The 19,604-nt window shown below is 41.4% G+C and overlaps 1 protein-coding gene across 1 annotated transcript in view; it reads left to right on the top strand.

The window, feature by feature from the left end:
* Window positions 1-19,604, top strand: part of LOC126403394 (kelch domain-containing protein 8B-like) — a 201,659-nt gene that overhangs the window by 128,939 nt on the left and 53,116 nt on the right. The window contains exon 3 of the mRNA XM_050066030.1: window positions 3,042-3,266. Within this exon, the coding sequence (XP_049921987.1) occupies window positions 3,042-3,266 (225 nt within the window). The remainder of the gene's footprint in view (window positions 1-3,041; window positions 3,267-19,604) is intronic.

Genomic DNA, 19,604 nt, shown 5'->3' with positions numbered 1-19,604 from the left:
CTTCTCTCACTCCTCCACATTCTCCTCTCTTCCCTGTATTGCTTTTGCACAATTTCTCTGTGTCATTGTCTCATTTTCTCCTCTTCCACCTCATTCTGCCTCTGTCTTCTTCACCCTCTGTTTCTGTATTCTTCTCTCGTCTCCTTTCATTTCGTCTTCCTTCCCCTCTGTCTTTTTTTTCGTCCTCAACACCCCTCTCACACTGTCCAGCACTCACCTCAACCTCTCCTTCCTCTCCCTGTCATTCACATTATACTGCCTGCTATATGTTCCCTCTCTCACCACTTTATATTCCCCTTGTTGTTATATTTTACAAGGATAAGTCGTGATTTTTGGAAGTAAACAACTTGTAGGCGTCCTAGGGGAGCACCCTGCTGCTGTGCTTTGCTTTCAGTCTAAAATGAAATGTGGTCCCAGTGCTGGCCTGTGCATTTGCCAGACTTTGACATAAATGCCAAGGAAGCTTTGTGACAGCAGGGGATTAAAAAGCAACAAAAGGAAATGGCAAACAAGGACATACAGTGTCATGCAGAAAATGTGTATCTGCAAGTCTGTGGCTGTATTCATATATAGCTAATATTCTTGTTAATGTATTTTATGCAGATGCCACGTCATGTTATCTGTTGCTAATAATCTTGAGGGAAGTAACTTTAAACATGGCTGTGTCTAACAACCAGGCCATTGCATTCGCACCGCGAATAGAAACACTGAAATAATGCAAGATGGCCAAAGCCTGTTTTGTTGTGATGAGTCAAAACTGTATGTATTTCCTTTGTTGCATACATGCTCAGTAAATCCCAGCCTTTACTGTCAGTCCATTCATCCCTGTTTTCTTCTGATCTTTTGTTACAAGCTGTTGTTTGTGTTTTGTGTTGTCTGTTGTTTACACAGCTAACAGGTTTTTAAAAATGGTGGTTGCTGGTGCTGCATTGGCTCATGTGTTAGACCATTCACTGTACACTTACATCACTGAAGGTTCCTCTGGTGCTGGGAGAGTATGTACTCTCAAATAGGAGATAAAAAATCCCCCAGAATGGTGTCCTAAGAACTACAATCATTCCTAGAGCGTGTGAACACAATAAAAATGGGCTTTCTTAGGCCCTGTCTACATGCGTACCAAATTTTTTTGCGAGTGGCTATTTTCACCCTCGGTTTTACAATGTGTTTCTTTCCACTTTTCACACTAGAACACAAAAACGACTTCAAACGCTGGCCGGTGTTCGCTGTCTTCAGTAGTCTCCCCTTGTCTCAATGGTAGTAAAGGCTAATGCTACCTTTTTTCAAAACACCTATTGGAGATCTCTGTTGTTTCTCATTTGATTTAATGGTTACAGAGTTCAATCAAAGAAATCAGTGATACGCTAGACACGCAAACTTTTGCTTCCACTCCTCATCGACTACAAATCAACAGTGGAAAATGTCCCACCAAGGACTGCTGGTTTGACTGGGCCTGATCCAAAACAATGATTTCTGGCAGACTTCAAACCGCAGATGCTTAGGTGGAGCAAAAACACTGGCGGCAGCAGATGCCTCCGCTCGTCCCTGATGTGGTGCAGCAATACTTTGCTGAAGTGTAAAGTAGTCATTAGATCAAGCAGTGCTAACAAAACGTTAGCAAACAGGTAGTGTTCCATTTTTGTTATTGTATGCTTATGAGGGGCAGCTGTGGCTCAGAGGTAGAGTGGATCGTCCACCAATCGGAAGATCAGCGGTTCGATCCCCGGCTCCTCCAGTCTGCATGTCGAAGTATCCTTGAGCAACATACTGAACCCCAAATTGCTCCCGATGATGCTTCCATCGGTGTGTGAGTGAGTTAAAAACTGAGTAGCAGGTGGCACCTTGTATGGTAGTCTCCGCCACCAGTGTATGAATGTGTGTGTGAATTGGTGAATGTGACTCGCTGTGAAAAAAGGGCTTTGAGTGGTGCAGGTCCATTTACTAAGTAAACGTAGTAACAATGGGCATTCACAAAACAAGGAAATGACATCATTGTTTCTCAAATGCTCCGTTTTACATGTCCAGACCAAGCGGCAACCTCCAGGGATGACAGTGAAGCCAATGCGGAAGTGCCAAAAACTGCAGTTCGCTGAATGGCCACTTGAGGCAGGCTTCAAAAGCGAGTCAATCCCCATAGACCCCCATGTTAAAATGCTCAACTTTAAAGCAGAAATAAACGTGTTTATAACCTGGTACAAAAAAAACGGTTTTGGTCTCTATAGTTAATTTCCCCTTTCATGACAACTACGGGGGTGAATTTTTTTTATAACTCATCCGTTTAAATTTTATTAAGGCTTAAAGTTGTGCATAATTAAGGGCATGGTCACTTTGAGTGACAGTTGGCGCCATCACAGGTGGCTAAGTAGCCGCTGGCTGTCTGCTAGGCGTCATCTCAGCTAATTTGCAAGTCATTGAACCTGACCTCTCAGCCGTGTTTGTGCCTTTTGTATATTTTGTTTCGTGAGGGAGCTGGTACCAAGCAGGAGCATGAGCGGGAGCAGCCAACACCACAGGGCTAGCCAAAATAGTGTAGCTTGTTAGCCTTAGCTAACTTAGCAGCTTCGAGCGAGGTGGGCGTGTTTAAGCAACCAGGCTTCATTTGGCCGGCCTCTTTGCCCATTTTTGATTGGCCGGGAGTTGGGCAGAGTTAGGCACTGCCAACATGGTGATGGCCAGAGCTGCCTACTTTGAGCTTCAAACCCGCTCTTCAGAAACCAATGGGTGACGTCACTGTGACTACGTCCATATTTTTATACAGTCTATGGTCCAGACAAACAAACAAACAACAAGCATAGTTTTAAAAAATTCTGCACCTTAGAAGTCATTTTTTAAAAATCTCAAATTTAGTGACCTAAAACTAAATATCTGTATACATGTAGGCACAGCCTTTGAACTTTGTCGTTAGATCTATGACAAATTTCCTCTGGTCTGAACATGTTTATATTCTCAGTAAATTTTGAACAGATATCAAACCTGTGGACATTTGAAGCCATATCATCATAAATGTGTTCTGACCCTGATGAACATTCTCCTGCCTCCTCCAGGTGGTCGTCAGGGAAAGATGCCAGTGACGGCGCTGGAGGCTTTTGACCTGGAGATGAAGAGCTGGACACGTTACCCCTGCATCCCGAGCCGGAGGGCCTTTTCCTGCTGTGCCACAAATGATCGGAGCCTCTTCAGCCTGGGGGGCCTCCAGCAACCGGGGCCGCATAACTTCTACTCCAGACCTCACTTTGTCAGTACCATGGAGGAATATGATCTGGATCAAGGTAAGTGGTAACATTTAAATACTCCTTTAAGGCAGAACTTATGATCCAACTGCCTATATTAAGCACCTGAAACTTTCCTGGTGAGCCGGCACACACAGTCACATACACAGAGCTGACTATTGGTGACTGCCTACTTTTCTGCAGGGGTGACTGTCATCTCCCTCACGTTTATCTTCCTCCCTGCATCCCTCCCTCAGCCAATCAAGTCAAGTCAAATTTAGCTTTATAGCACATTTGAATAAAAAACATGTGCTGACCTAAGTGCTTTACAAACATAGGCAACATAAAAACAGGTCAACAAAGCAGACAACAAAATCATGCACACACCAGGCAGGGAAAAAAGGAGATTGCTGAGTAATGCACAAACTAATAAACAACCATTATAAGAAGCCAATTAGTGTTCGTGATTCAAGTACATTCAGAAGCCAAAGAAAAGAGGTTGGCCTTGAGCTGTGCTTTTAATGACTCAGCAGAGGGGGAGAATCTGATGTGGCGGGGTAGTTTCTTCCACAGACCGAGAATGTGCGGTCGGCCCTCAGCTTCCGCTGAGCCCAAGGGACTGGTCGGAAGACCTGAGTGACCTGGGTGGGTTACAGGGAATTAAAAGATCAGATAAGTGAGAGGGAGCCAATCCATGAAGTTCTTTATCAACAAATGCAGTAGCTAACTCTTTAACAGACAGAGAGTCATTAGAGAAAGGCGAGCTTTGGGGAAATATGCTCGTATTTACGTGAACCAGTTAAAAACCTTGCAGCAGAATTTTGCACATACTGCAGGCGTGACAATGAGGACTGACTGACTCCCATGTACAAGGAGTTATAGCAGTCAAGGCAAGTGGTAACTAAAGCATGGAATCATGATCTGATACCTGGCTGGGCCCTGTGGCTCCACCTGCCCTTTTACTGTTGTGTTGTAGCAACATCGTGTTAACACTGACAAACGTAGTTGTTGCTGACTCACTGACATTAAAATCCTCAGAAATAGAAGCATCTAATTCTTAGAAATTACTCGTCAGTCCCTCCAGAATTTTCTGATTACAACAGTTAATGCAAATTCAGCTGATTTCTGCTCACTGCAGAAAATGTCATTTCATTGTAGGGCTGTGCACATGTACTGATCCACTCAGCCCTGTCTTGCTCCTCTCCCTCTGTTTTTCATGAGACTACTGCTGCGCCTGGAGCAGAGTCACTCACAGTGACAGGGATAACTGTTAGCATCACATGGCTAATGTAACCCAGTGTTAATTAGCAGGTTTAATGACTGGGTCAAGCCATTAGTGTCAGTGTTAGCAGCGCCATAACGCAAACACATGAGCCCCCCGCAGGTTCCTGCAGCAAAGAGCAGGCGAGTTTTAACATCTTTCAAAGAGTGGGTAGTTATCATTTCAAATGCACAACGACAATTAATAAACCACTTTAGAACGCTGGACACAGGTTATTGTATTGAGTAACTGTTGGACCTTAACTTTACAAACTTTAAAGTGTCCCAGCTGCTGTCAAGTGTTCGAAGGCACACCAAGCTCTCTTTTACCTGACAGTGAAGCTGAAGGGTGCATGATGGTCTCTGTCTCTCATCTGATGCTAACACTAATGCGGTGTCTGCCTCATATGTAATGTAGCCTATTCTACCTGTTGTTCACTGTCATTACAATCAGGGAGGCCTGTTTCATCCAGGTGCCTCTAAAACCTCTAAAACTTTGAACCAGCAAACATATTTGTTTTATTTTATGCAAATATTGGCATCATATGCAACATATCATGATGTGCAGAAAAAATGAAAACTTATTTTTTTTAAAAATGTTATCATAGTAGAAAAAAATGCCTAAAATATTCCAATATGCATTGCAATTTTGTTTTTTTTAGAAAAGTATGAAGTATATATACACAATGTCCATCTCACAGCAACATCGCTGTAGTTGTGATGTGACACAGTGTGAATAACATTTTATCCATCGTTCTATAAATAATGATGGTTAATTTAAATATCCAGTGTATAGGATTTAGGGGGATATATTGATAGAAGTGGAATATAATATAAGTGTGTTTTTTCACTGCATAATTGTCTGAGACTAAGAATCATTTTGTTTTCAATACTTTAGATTGAGCCAAACATATATGAAGCGAATCCTCTTCCACAGAGTCCGCCGTGTTGCACTGCCATGTTTCTGCAGTAGCCCAAACCAAACACTGGCTCTAGATTGGGCCATTCACATTTTTGTGTTGGCCTTCATTGCTCTCCTACACACTTGGCTCATAGGATAAGTTTCAGCTGGTGACAATCTGCAATTTCACAGCTAAATGCCACTAAATCCTCCACATTAGACCTGTCAGTAATCACATTACTTTTACTAATTAATTACCATATAATGTGGCAGCATGAGTGGCTGATTCAAGTTTCACTGTCAAAGTTTTTTATTCATTCTCAGGACTGACTACAAGGCAGGAATGATGAGTAGAACAAAGCATGCTAACAAAGCTTGTTGAGTGTTGGCCATAGTGTTGGCAATAGTCAAAAACAAAGGAATGGAGAAGTCATACGCTCATATTTCTGATGTTTTGTACAACATTCCTCCAACACTGGAGCTTTTTCAGGGCATTACTGTTTGAAGTCTACACATGGAAAAATATGATGTAAATGGAAATGATGATTTCTTGATGATTTAATTTTAGGGAAATTGTTATAGAACCAATTCCTTCTTTGTTTATTGATTTGGATACATGAGAGGAGATAGGCTGCTTTGTGCTTCGCTCAAAAGAACTGTTGGTTGGTTCATCTCCACCCTGGAGCACTTTGAATGGAGTGAGAGCATGTGTTCTGGGCTCACAATGCACTCCAAATATAGGAAGATTATGCATTAGTTGAGTCAGATCATATCAAAGCTGATGGTGATGCAGATATAGAAAGTTCTTTCATGCACCAGATTTCTGGCCAGTGACAGAAACCAACGGATGCTCAGATGGGGCTTCATGCTGATGAGTTATGGCTCATGTGAAATGTTGCTGCATCAAAAATAACTGAACGAATGCATAAACGCACTGTGGGAAATATGTCTGCTGATTTAGATGAGCCAAATCAGTCGCTGCATACCTGTGAGTGACTCTGTATGCCATACCCATTCCTTTTACTTCAAGGCTGCATTTTCATGCACTGCAAAAGTTTAGCACCTGAAACAAAATAATGTATTACCTTGAGAACAGGATGATTTGGGCTATGATAGGCCTTGATGAGCCCACATTATTATTTTATATTACTTTTCCTGCAAATCCCATTTTAAGCAGCATGAAACAGAAATGTGAGTCTTCATCATATATTAGGCTGTAATTCTGTCTGTTATTAACAAGAAGGAGACATCTGATATGCCAGATGGGTTTCAACAGCTCTCTGAAAGAGTATAATCTTTCGGAGAGACATTGAGAAAAATCGTGTCCCTCTTGGTGCCATGAATTTTAAGTAAACTTTAGGGGATTTTCATGGTTTACTTTTATGTAACTCAGTAAATGAGCTGTTGGCTAAAGGTTGAATCGACACTGAGGCCTCTAGAAGGGTTGGCAGAAGGGTTTAACACTGGCAGCACAGATAAAAAGTATTTCTGCTGTAGCTCTATTTAACAGAGAGTTTTGGTATTAGTGTAATGTTATAGGAATGTTGATGGGAGTGTGTCCTCTTGACTTTAAATGGACAGTTTGGATGTGAAGTGGGGTTTTATGAGGTTCTTATCCATAGTCAGTGTGTTACATACTGTAGATGGCGGTCGGCACACCCCCAGTTTGGAGAAGCAGGCAGGATTAATGACACTGAAGCGAAGCAATGTGCTGCTGTGGAGGGGGAAACAACAAAATGGATTTTGGCCACCTAAAAAATGTCCCACATTGAAAAATAATTATTGGTTTAAGTGTACGCGAGTATTTTTTCTGCTTTACCTTGCCGTCAGACTGCTGTTATTTTTCTCTCTTGAAATCCAGACTCTGTTGAGAGAAACAGTAATTTAACATCACTGAACACAGGTATTGCAGATCTACTGCTGCCTCAATCACTTAGTTTGTTTGTGTTTTTGTGTTACTTTGGTGTTTAAAAGGGTTAGTTTGGAGTCACCAAAGTTACACAATAACATAAACGTACTTACTGATCGAGGCAGTGGTGGACCAGCAGCTCCTGTGTTCAGCGAGCATTGCTTGCTCAATTGCTGTTTTTCTCAATGGAGTCTGGTGGCTTTGATGAGAGCATGGATGGGGAACTGAACACATTAATGGCTTCTGAAATGGCTGTCTGCAGCAAAGTAAAGCAGTGGAAAATATTCTAAATATAGCGTACACTTAAACTGTTCTTTTTTTTCTGATGGGAGCATTTTTTTAGGTGGCTAAAATACATCCAGTTGCTGCCCTCATCCACAGCAGTACATTGCTTAGCATCTGTGGCAGTATTCCTGCTTGCTTCTCCAAACTGGGGGCTTGCTGACTGACATCTACTGTATGTAATACACTTACTTTAACCTCATACAACCCCACTTCAAAAGATCCAAACTATCCCTTTAACTGCAGTTCATTCAGCCAACTCTGTCAGTGCGCCACAGATGGTAATGCACAAGCAAACTGAACAGGTCTCTTTACATTTGTCAGATCTGAAAGAAACATGGCAAAATCTTTGTTCATCAGTCAAAAACAATGGCTGATTTAGATCTAGAGCTTCTGCGACCAAAGACAGCCCACTTCAAAATTCTGAGTGTGAGAAAATCCCCCAAAGAAAAATGTGAGTATCGGTCATTTTGGCAAATTTTGGCAAGTTATTATAATGTCATAGTCCACAGAGGGAGGAGACCAGGGTCCAAAATGTTGGACTTTAACACAGGCGACCGCTGTTTGATGACTCCCTGACTGTAACTGTAAGATTTTTAACCATTACAAAAAATGATCATAATGTTCCCCTAACCTTAAAAGAGCACAAAGCATTGAATTCCTATGACACTGTCAGATACAGAATGAGCAGTTTAAAAAAGGACCAACATCAATGCAGCACCAGTGATATTGTGTTTGTTTCCCCAGGTATTTTTCTTCCTTATCAAAACCTTGGGTCCACATGACCCACAATGCAACACAACCACTATCAGTTCCTTTAGGTTTCAGGCGTGTTATAGTAGTAGTAGTTATGTAGCCTCTAGCCTGCAGCAGAGAGGAGGAGTAATTTTCAGGTCTGTAGGGCTCACTTCTGTCTGACTCCACACCCCTAGACACCCCCAACATGTCATGTTGCTCTCTTTGTCCTGCTCTCAACTAACTTTAAAAATGTCCTGGAACTACTGCAATATCAGACAACAGGCCAGAAACTGATTCTGCACTTCCTATCGACATTTGACAGAAAAAAGTGCTTTGGTTGAAGATGGCGGCAGAGAAGGGCACACAGTAAGACAATCTCAGTAGGAAGGTCAGGGATTGCAGCTGTGGGGGCTACTGTCGCTCAAGTGCCCTTGTCAAACTTTTAGTGGCTTGCAGGATATGGAGTGATGTAGAGACAAAGAGAGAGCACTGAGTCACTGTAATAACTGGGAACATCTATGCAGCAGCTGCAGACTCCACAGGTATGTTGACACTGCAGGTACGCTGCAGGTATGCTAATTAGATTATCGGGGAGATTGATTCTGTTCCCAGTTGAACTCATATGTTGCACACATATGTTTTGATGCTTTATTTAATCTACAAAACAGTATCATAGAGTTCACCAGAACCATAACAATGCCATAATGTGATTCATCCTAAATTAATAACTAAGCACTGTTGGAAGTGTGTCTTGGCTCTTTTTTTTTAATTTTATTTTTTTTTAAGTTTATAGAATATTGATTTTACACTCTAGTTTTCATCATAAACTTGGAGAGAACAAGTCCCTACATGACTAAGAACTGGTAATATAAATTTAGGGCGGTACGTCCATATAGTGGTTAGCATTGTTTTTGTTTTTGTTTTTTTAAAGATATTTTTTGGTGCAGTTTTGCCTTTTAATTAATAGGAAAGTCAAGTGTGAGGGGGGGAGAGAGAGAGGGAATGACATGCAGCAAAGGGCCACAGGCTGGAGTCGAACCTGGGCCGCTGCAGCAACAGCCTTGTACAGTGGGTGCCTGCTCTATCCACTAAGCCACCGACGCCCCCAGTGGTTAGCATTGTTGCCTCGCAGCAAGAGGGTTGCTGGTTCAAACCCTGGGTGGGGGAGCCCCTCTGTGCGGAGTTTCAATGTTCTCCATGTGTCATTGTGGGTTTTCTCCGGGTACTCCAGTTTCCTCCCGCAGTCCAAAGACAGGAAATGAATGAATGCATATAAATTTAAAACAAGCCTACACGTGTTCTACACACCTAGTAGATGACAGCTGCCTTGCTGAGGAAGGTGAAGGTGATGGACTGGCCAAGTATGTATCCAGCCCTAAACTCACCTGTGCACCTGTGGGCCATCCTCAAGCTGAAGGTGGAGGAGCGCAAGGTGTCTTCACATCCATCTGCTCCATGATGTGTCTTTGTGCAGGGGACGGTGACGGTTACGAATACACAAACTGTTACAGCTCTATTTGAGGCATTTCACTCTAGACTACAAATGTTTGTAAAGTTTGGCGCAAGCATTCTTGTCCCCCTGATGAATTATGATCGCTTTTGGGATCCCTCAACTTTTCCTAGCGCTGTAATCAGCTGGATGTTTAGTGCTTTGGTTTATGACCAAATACCTGCAAAACGAATAATATTCCCGCCAGCTTCAGATGTAATTTGTGCTTAGCGCTAATTAACAAATGTTAGCATGCTAACCTGCATGACTAGGATGTTTAACTATTTGCTGTGTCACTGTGATCTTGCCATGCTAACATTAGCATTTGCTACAGTCTGACAGAGCAGCTATCATGGCTGTAGACTCTTAGTCTTGTTATTTCTATTAGTGAAAGTAAAAGGTCCTCTGAGCTCTCACAACTCTGATCAGATTTGTCATCAGGACATTAACATTTAGACTCTGCACAATAATGGAAAGCGAGTTGAGACACACACACACACACACACACACACACAGCAGAAAGTGCCAGATGACTCTTAGACTGTGGCGCAGCCAGGTGGAGGAGGATGATTAGATATTCTACAAATGATGATTTAGCTGCTCACTGCTGGATGAATTGATTAAAGCACAAAGAAGGTATTAGGTGCCTACTGCATGTGATCAACTTCTGCGTGTGTGTGACTAAGCAAACACCTGCCGTGTGTGTGTTTGTGAAGACACCGAGACGTATAGACAGATGCTCAAGAACAGGAAGTGTTCCAGTGAGCGCAGATATGGGGATTATTTGGTTGCTCACTCGTGAAAAGATCCCCGCTCTAAGTGTACAGCGCTGTGTGTGGCATTCATGTGTAAAATCAAGCGAGTCTCACCTCCATCCATCCATATTAACAATGCATCCTTTGACACTCCCCTGTGCCTGTCAGCTTGCGATTTAACATTTGAGTTATCCATTTGCTTCCGTGAATCCTCTCAGTCAGGTTTAATGTGTTTGGCTTTAAAGGATAATGGCCCTCTTCTCAACTATCAGGTCTCATTCTCACCTTGCCTTTGAGAGGGAGACCAAACCTGAAAGCAGAGAATGCAGCATTGCCTGTGTGTGTGGTGCAGTTGTGAATGCAGCATTGTTGCATGGCATGTGTATCTGAAGTAATTTTATAAAACATTTTGATAATACCGTTAGTTAACTAAAACTGATAACATCACTGGAGTTATCTTGACTTGGGATTCCAGATCACCCTTTTTTTTCCAACAAATTCCAGATTGGGGTTGTTTAGGAAAATAAAATACTATTAGCATAATGGGAAATGTAGGATACAGTGATTTTGGAGCTTGAACCATACTAGAGACCTTAAGTCAGTTTAAAAAAAAAATGTTTTCATTGATCTGTTTTTTTTCACCTCATTTAAATCAGCAACAATTACTCATCGTGGCCACTTGGGGGCAGTGCAACAAGATGGAAACACAGTATTGACACATTATCACATAAGAAAGCTGTTATAGCATTTGTCTGTTTACACATCCAAGAGACACAGAGCAACATAAGCATTTATTTGAAGTTGTGTGTGTGAGCGTGTGTCCCAATGAACCACTCTCTTTTATCTCTATTTTAGTCTCCACCAACTCCAGAGAAAAATATCTGGCTCTTTAGTTGCTAGATGCTTTGCTATGCGAATATTATGCTCTCCAGGTAGTCCCTAACTGTCTGTCTGCTGTTGGCTGCTGGGCAGGTAGCATACAGTTAGTATATGTGAGCTTTTTTTGCTAAAACAGCCCCCTGCTGCATCTGAAAGTGGCACTGATGAGGAGGAAAAGAGCGCATCAAAACAGTTACGCTGGGGGCTAAAGGCTAAAAACTGCATGGTCGGATAATTATTCTCTGTGCATCAGTACAAGCAACATCTTTCACATTACACTTTGTCATGTAATCCACTGTAAAAATAAACATTAATAATAATATTGATTAGAGCAGCTTTCAATGCATTAAGAATAAAATGAAGTGTGCTTTGAAAGCGTTAGTGAAAGCCATGAGCATGTTTACTGTCTGGAACGTAATGTGATGGCTCGCATGTTAAACATTGTCATGGAAAATTGTTCTGTGAAGCACTCATTCACATAATCAATAAACACACAAAAGACCAAAAGACTTCAAGTAAAATTTTTGTAATTACAAGGAGACCAATACAAACCTCCTTACATAGAAGCTGCTGCAATGTCTCAAAAGGGTTTTTCACATCACATTTTCATAGCTTTGACTGGCTGTCTGCCAAAAGATAACAACTTTTATCCAATCCCAAAGAGCCATTTACTAACATACTACAGTCATGTTGTGGTCACACACATCTAAGAATCTGTTTCAACTTTCAGTTTCGGGCCCCTTTGCTAAATCTGGGGCCCCCACTTCCTGAAGGGCAGCCTGCTAATGCCAAACTTGATGCAGCAGGTAGAATGAAAAAATCCCAATAATAGAAAATGCAAATCTTTAATTAGGGATGCACCGAATATTCGGTAACCGAATATATTCTGCCGAATATTGCAAAAAAACACACATTTGGTATTTGGTGGACTAAGTTAAAAGCAAGGCCGAATAATAGCGGCGCGGTTTTGATAACGCAATCAAACAGTGTGCCGTGACGGGTGGATTAAAATGTCGGCAGTGTGGCGATCCGTCCGTAACCGCACTCGCATTTGCGACTAAAAATAGTTTTGAGTGAGCAAAATAGGCTTAAATCATTCAGCACGCTGTGCGAGCAGCCTACAGATTTCAACCAGCAGCAGAAACGAAAGGCGAATCCCACCGATTGTGGGTTGAACGGGAGTCACAGACACAGGCAGTAATGTGTTCCTGTCAAATACGGCGGCCATCGGCTTACCAGCAACGGATAAGTCGGCTCCAATAATATCCTCTTCTTGGCGTGTGGACTGCCCAAAAGTACCTGAACGGCCGAGCCAGCCGAACACAGGTATGTGACATGTCAGAGGAGAAACGAGCCATTCACGGCCCACAAACCTCACCGCACTTTAGGGACTGTTCATTACTTATGAAGGGACTGTCAGGGGAGGAGGGTGGCTGGTTGATTCTTATTTTATTTATTTATTTATTTTATTTTGATCCCCCCTATGTTCATCACTCATTGATGCTGTTTTTGAAGTATGAATAAGTCAATAAGTAATTTATTCCATTGAAATATCATTGATATAGCCTATAATAGAAAAGTGATTTATCTTTTTATAAATGACAAAAGGCACATCTGCCTCATTTTCGCTATGATATCGTGATACTACTCAGAACCATGATATTTTCATTGGTATCGTACAGTGGGATCCAATTTTGGTACCGTGACAACACTAATCTGGAGGGGGTTCATCTGCAAAAACTAATGAAAAACTAAACAACTATATTCGGTATTCGGTACTCGGTATTCAGCCAAGCGTTTAATATTATTCGGCTTTGGCTTCGGCCACAAATTTTCATTTCGGTGCATCCCTATCCTTAATGTTTCATGAAAGTATGCTTTATCATTAAAATGATAATCACATTTTATTCATCTTCATTTTACTTTTACAGCATCTAAATAATCTGGTTGAAACATATCTGACACTTATAACTGTAGCACCAAAGCTGGGCATATACTGTATGATTAAAGCCTGTTTTAGAAATGTTATTGTTTGATACTAACTCCCACGGTATGGGTAAATTGTCTGCGATGTAAAGCTCATAATTTATGTGCTCACAAGGTGTAGTGTAATTGTCAAGCCATGACCTGACGGCTCTGTACGCGTAAAAAAAAAAAAGACAATAGAACTGTCTATAAGCCCCTGCGAACTGTTCTGGCTAATGACAATTGTCAATAAAGTTTTGTTTGAAAGCTTTGCGTCTGCGGGCAGTTGGAAGTTTGTTCGCTATAACAGGGAGCTTTAAGGTTCACAATAACATAGAGAAGGGCTAAAAAGTCCATCTCTCTCTCTTCATCTTGCAGTTAGCAAGTTCACAGTACTGTGTCAACTGTGTGAGAACCTTATAACACTTGACCAACTACACTACACTGCACAGCAAATGACACCAGACGACGCTGAAATTCGGTCTGACTTTAAGATAAGTCGTGCGGCTCAAAATTGGGTAAGAAATGGGCTCAAATTGTACAGTGTATGCCCAAGGGGTAAAACTTGTTCATCTACGGGAACGATGTTACATAAAGGTTTTTTTAAAAAAGATCTAAGACCTGAAGTAACATCTTTCCTCCCAACTTTGATGTAGACTTCATTTGTGTACCAGGCAAAAGGCCATAACCAACCTTGTAGATACAAGAGCATGTTAGAGATTCAGCAAAAGACAGGAAACTGTGATAAAATACGGAAAAACAAATGATGGTGGTATGATTCTTGTGAACATCATCGTCTTCTTGTTTTAGCTGCAGTTTATACAAAGATGTTCTCTAGATAAGGTGAGGCACCAAAAACCCTCTCTATGTACTCTACGTGAAACACCCACCTTCAACATACAAAGTGTATATTAATGCAAGTATTTCATATGTAAAATGTGGGAGTGTTGACATTTTACATACACGCGTATGAGCAGCGAATATGCCTGAGGCTTCAGATCCACAATGCAGCCCTCCAAGTAAGAGAGATAAGAAAGAATCAAATGCAGATAAACCAAGAGAACACAAATAAGAAATGATAAAGACAGTGAACATGAGAAGGCCGACCTTGCAAGTAGGTTTAGATTTATATAGTTACTTTGATTTAGTGGCACAGTGGAATGTTTGCTCAAGTTTATCCAGAGGACAATCATACGCTTGAATGTGAAAGAGAGCTTCTGTGATTATGCTCTTTAATAGAGGTTATAACCCTCTGGGCCTTTGCTAATACTGAGCAGGTTCATTACCTGTTCATTTTTGTACAGTTGGAATGTTTTAATCAAGGTGATTTGCATTTAAATGTTCCCCACATCAGCTTTCAGCACTGATGAGAAGCAGAGCGGCACGCAGGGTTAATGGATGTTCTGGTGTTCACTGCGAGTCACGGCTGTGTGGAAGATACAGTATCTTCAGTATCTTCTACTACACTGCCTAGTCCCACCCTGCTGTGCTGCGATTGGCTGGTACTACTTTGCTGTAATTGACCCACTCATCACACTGACGTGTCATGGTCGGAAGTGATTAGGGTGAGGGCAAAGTGGTCTAGTTAGGGTTAGTACTAGCCAATCACAGCACAGTAGGGTGGGACGAAGAAAAAAAAAATATCTGGGTTGTCAACATGTCTTTCTTAGAGTTGCACTGCATTATGGGTATTCTTTTAGACTACTGTGTATCAACAGGATACTGCTGATACACTTTGGTACTTTGTTGGTATGTTCAGGGTAACAAGAAGACTGTCAGTTGTATTTCTATCATCTAGTTTGTTTGAAACAGGACATCATTGAAATTAAACATGCATTATTGAAGGACTTAACTTGAGAAGTGAAATTTTAATTTGCCTTTGGTGGTAATCAATATGCTGTGAAGTTTGTTCAGTTTGATATCTATACTGACATTTGTTTTGATTCAGGGGATTTAGCTACTTTTGGATTTATGTGCCAAAACATAAACTAAATAAATGGTCTCATTTTGGTTCCAGACCCACACAAAAAACTTATCATTCATTCCTAAACAAATTTTCATTGAAATCTGTTCAGAGGTTTTGAGATATATTGCCTACCAGCAAATGCAGAACAAACAGACAGACTGCTGCATTGGAGAGACTCAGTATTTATTATACATAAGTTTTAGTCAGGGTTTCAGAATCAGCACTCTGAAGCTGCTCATCTGAGAGTTTCAAATGATATTTTAATGTCCTCTGATGCAAGTGATTATTCTCTGTTAGTACTTCTTGGCCTCAGCTCAGCGGTCAACACTCATCAAATCCTTTTTAAGAGGTTACGTGATTGTGTTTGCATATCAGGCTTAACATTAGACTGTTTTTCATCCTGCCTCACTGACAGAAGTTTCTCTATCTCTGTTGGAGACTTTGTGTCTGATACCTCCCCACTGTCATGTGGTGTCCCGCAGGGCTTGTTTCTGGGGCCTCTGTTATCCTCTTTATATTTGCTGCCCTTGAGACAAATAATATACAGATATGACATTGCATATATGATATCCAGCTTCATTTCTCCTTCAAAGCTACTGAGCCTTTCAGGTTATCTAAGTCCCTCGACCCTAGAGTCTGGACAGCAGAAAACTTTCCACAGCTCAATGTTGATAAAACCGATCTGGTAGTTGCTCCAGAAAAAAGTTGTCCCCCGTTCATGCTCACTCAAACCTGAATAATTTAGCGGTCATATCTGGTAAATCTTTGTCATTTGACACCCACCTGAAGCACCTGCCCATTTCTTGTTTTTTCCATTTGAGAAATATTAGTAAACTGAGATCTGTAGTTTCAACTGCTGAACTAGAGATGCTCATACTCTCATCTCGCATTGACTACTGTAATGCACTTTTCTCCTCACTTAGTACTTCTGCTCTTAATCATCTGCAAGCAATCCAGAATGCGGCTTCAAGACTACTTACTTGGTCTACCTCATATTACCCCTACAGTAAATCTCATTGCCTCCCTGTCACATACAGGACCCAGTTCAAAATTCTCATTCTTACTTACAGAACATTACACGGTCAGGCTCCTGCTTATGTGGCTGAACAACTTCGCCTGTATTACTCAGCCTGCTCTCTTAGGTCAAATGTCTTGAATTTGTTGTCTCTCCGTCGTGGTGGTAGAGCTTTTGAGGCCATAGCACCTAAATTCTGGAATACTCTACCTGCACCCTTATGTTCTTTTGACTCTGGTTTCTTCTAAAAGCAAGCTAAAGACACACTTGTTAAATCATGCATTTGGGTAACTTGTATGCACTAGCTCTGTATTTTCTTTATTTTGTGTATTCTTGTTGCGTACTGTGAAGTTTTTCATTATGTATTGTGCAAACAGTTTTGCACTTGCAGGGCTAAGGTAGCAAAGTTGTATCCTTGTAAATTGTATGTTGGCCTTGTAGAGCACTTTGTGAGCTTTGTTTGTGAAAAAAAAATAAATGTTACTCACTTACTTACAGACTGGACTGAAACAGTGACTCCTCTTATCACACAAGGCCAACTTTTTTTGGAGCTTTCTGACACATTTTTGGCCTTCTACCAGTGGCTGCAGCTTTCTTAGTTGTTGTGAAGATTTTTGAGTTGTTTTAGGGCTGTCACTGTCCAGTGCACGCAGCTGCATGCAGAATACAAAGTAAGTGGACTGATGCGGGTAATGCAGAATCGAAGTTCACAAGCCTGCGTTCCGTCTGAAAACTTGTCGCTGTTAGACAGAGTACTTAAAATCTGCTGAGGTTAGCACAACAAGCTGATTGACATGCAAGGCAGGTGTAGCTAGGCCTTTAAACCAAATAGCAAACAGAGCAACTGAGTATGTGAAGTATTAGTGAGAGAGAGAGAGTTTTCTGTAATATACTGATACGAGCTCTAGGTAATGCCCCGGTGTGTAAATATTACATATTATACCAGCAGATATTCTGCAGTATGTAGGCACTGTTTTCCATTTCCACCTACATCCCCTTGAATTCTGCTTTATGGACATTCATACTGTGTGTGTGTGTGTGTGTGTGTGTGTGTGTGTGTAATGTCTTTATGGAGCTAGTACGTTTTGTACTCATATACATATGACAGTGATTGAAATCAAATGCGATATCTCCTCATCTACACAGACATTTTACACTGGAGATAACGGATAATAATTCATCATTCTCATGCATAGTGATTCCACATCCCATTTCATTGTAGCCTCTGTAGCAGTGAGTTTGTGAAGCAGTAACTGAGAAATAAAAAGAGAATGAGAACATAATTTGACAGCCACTGCTGTTTGAGTTGTCTAAGAGGGTCATCCAGAATTCACAGTGTTTTCATCATTCAGTGAAAATATTTTCGACACTGTGTTCATACACTTGTGAATTGTGAAACATCCCATTGCTTTCAGCTTACCGGTAAGTAGGTTGATAGTTGTATTTCTATTGCTGAGGCACTTAGGGAGTAACACTCACAAATAGACTGCTGAGAAATGTGGCCAAATTAATTGACCCTCTGCTCAGCATGAACACCCAGTCTCTAGTCCCATCACGCTCTGAACATCTGTTTAACCAAAGCTGATGATTAAAAAGGAAAACGAGAACAAAGGCATTGGAGAAAAATATTTCGCTATTTTATTAGCACTTCATTTGCTATTGACTGCTGCATGCCACTACTATAAATAAGACTGAAGGCTCATTTATACTCCCTTTACATATGAAAATAGATTTCAGATTCTGTCACTGCCCACATTCTTCCATGTTTCTTTTATGTTGGCATAGATACATACAATAGATGGCACTACAGGCAGACACAGTCAAACCATTCTGACAACAACAAACATGACAACTGTGAAGGAAGAGGGATGTATTTTATAATGGAGTCAGCGTTGTGGGTGGTGGGAATCTTTGAGGCCATTAAGTGCACTGTGACATTTAGACGAAAAATTCTTTTCACTATGTTTTCACCAATTTTAAAATTTGTCGTGCTCTATGGTTGTATCTCCCTTCAACTACACTACACTGCCGCAGGACTGTAGGTGGTAGGCTACTGCTCCATTTGTCAATATCTGTAAGCTTTTAGACAGCCTGCACAAACATGGGCAAAATGAATGCAGAGTTTGAACAGATGGCTCTGTCCATGTAGCCTACATATAAGTATCTAACATTGAGCATAAAATAAGCCATTATACTCTACAGCCATGCTAGCAGCTCTGTGAGGATTTACTAAATGATGCCATCATCAAGTAGCCTGGAAATCCAGACTCAAATCTAGAAAGATCTTGAGTCTGGCCCTCACCGATACACCCTTCCTACCAAGGGGCGGCACTAACTGAGGCATATTAAATGCCGCCGCACGAAATTGGATAGCACGATAGCTAATCAGAGCAAAAAACAAGGTGACGTATTCATTGCACTAAGCCCCATTGGTTTGCTGAACAGTGGGGCTAACTGATATATTATGCTTTTGCCGTATGCTGTCGGCAAAACGGCAAAAATGTCCTTCCTGGAAGCGAAGGCTTCTAGGGCAGTCCTCTGTTCCTCTCTCCAGGAAAAAGATAAGTGTAGTTGGCTTAGCGTTTCTTCCAAAGCTAAATTGAATGGACGCGGTCCTTTGGCAGATGCCATCTTTGTTGTTTACTTTTAGACTCTAACAGCGCAGCGCTGTCCTCATCATGTTACGCCCGCCCAGAGCCCGCCTCTGTCAGATAGACTGATCTGATTGGTCTGATGGCGATTCACTGGCCTCTGATCGTCGGGGCCAGATGCCTGTGCAGAGTAAATTCGAATTTGCTAGGGGCGGGGCATGTGGATTTCCAGGTTAATCATCAAGTTAATATGAGAGCTAACCCGCAAACGCTGGCTATGCTAACATGCGGCACACCAGTTATCGGAATATGATGTTGCACTGTATGTTTTCTGCAAACCACGGATATGTTACATTTGTATACTTCATACAGTTCAGATTACATATATGGGCTGAGTTTCTCATTAGGAGGAGGGGATGGTGGATGATGCAATACCTAGGCAAAATGGCTGCCAAGCAGCAGACCTCCATTCAAGACCAAGAAAAATAGTTGTTGTTGTTGTTGTTTTTTTCACAACAGGTCAGGACATTTTCAGCTTTGTGTGCAACATATACATGGTTTGCAGAAACTTAAAATGTCAACACTGTTCTCAGTGGGGGTGGCCATAACAAAAAGCTGCATGAACTTGTGAATGCATGCATGTACATT

Source organism: Epinephelus moara, chromosome 16 (genome assembly GCF_006386435.1).
Source record: "Epinephelus moara isolate mb chromosome 16, YSFRI_EMoa_1.0, whole genome shotgun sequence".
NCBI lineage: Eukaryota > Metazoa > Chordata > Actinopteri > Perciformes > Serranidae > Epinephelus > Epinephelus moara.
The sequence above is the reverse complement of the archived record's forward strand: the minus strand, read 5'-3'. Positions and strand labels throughout refer to the sequence as shown.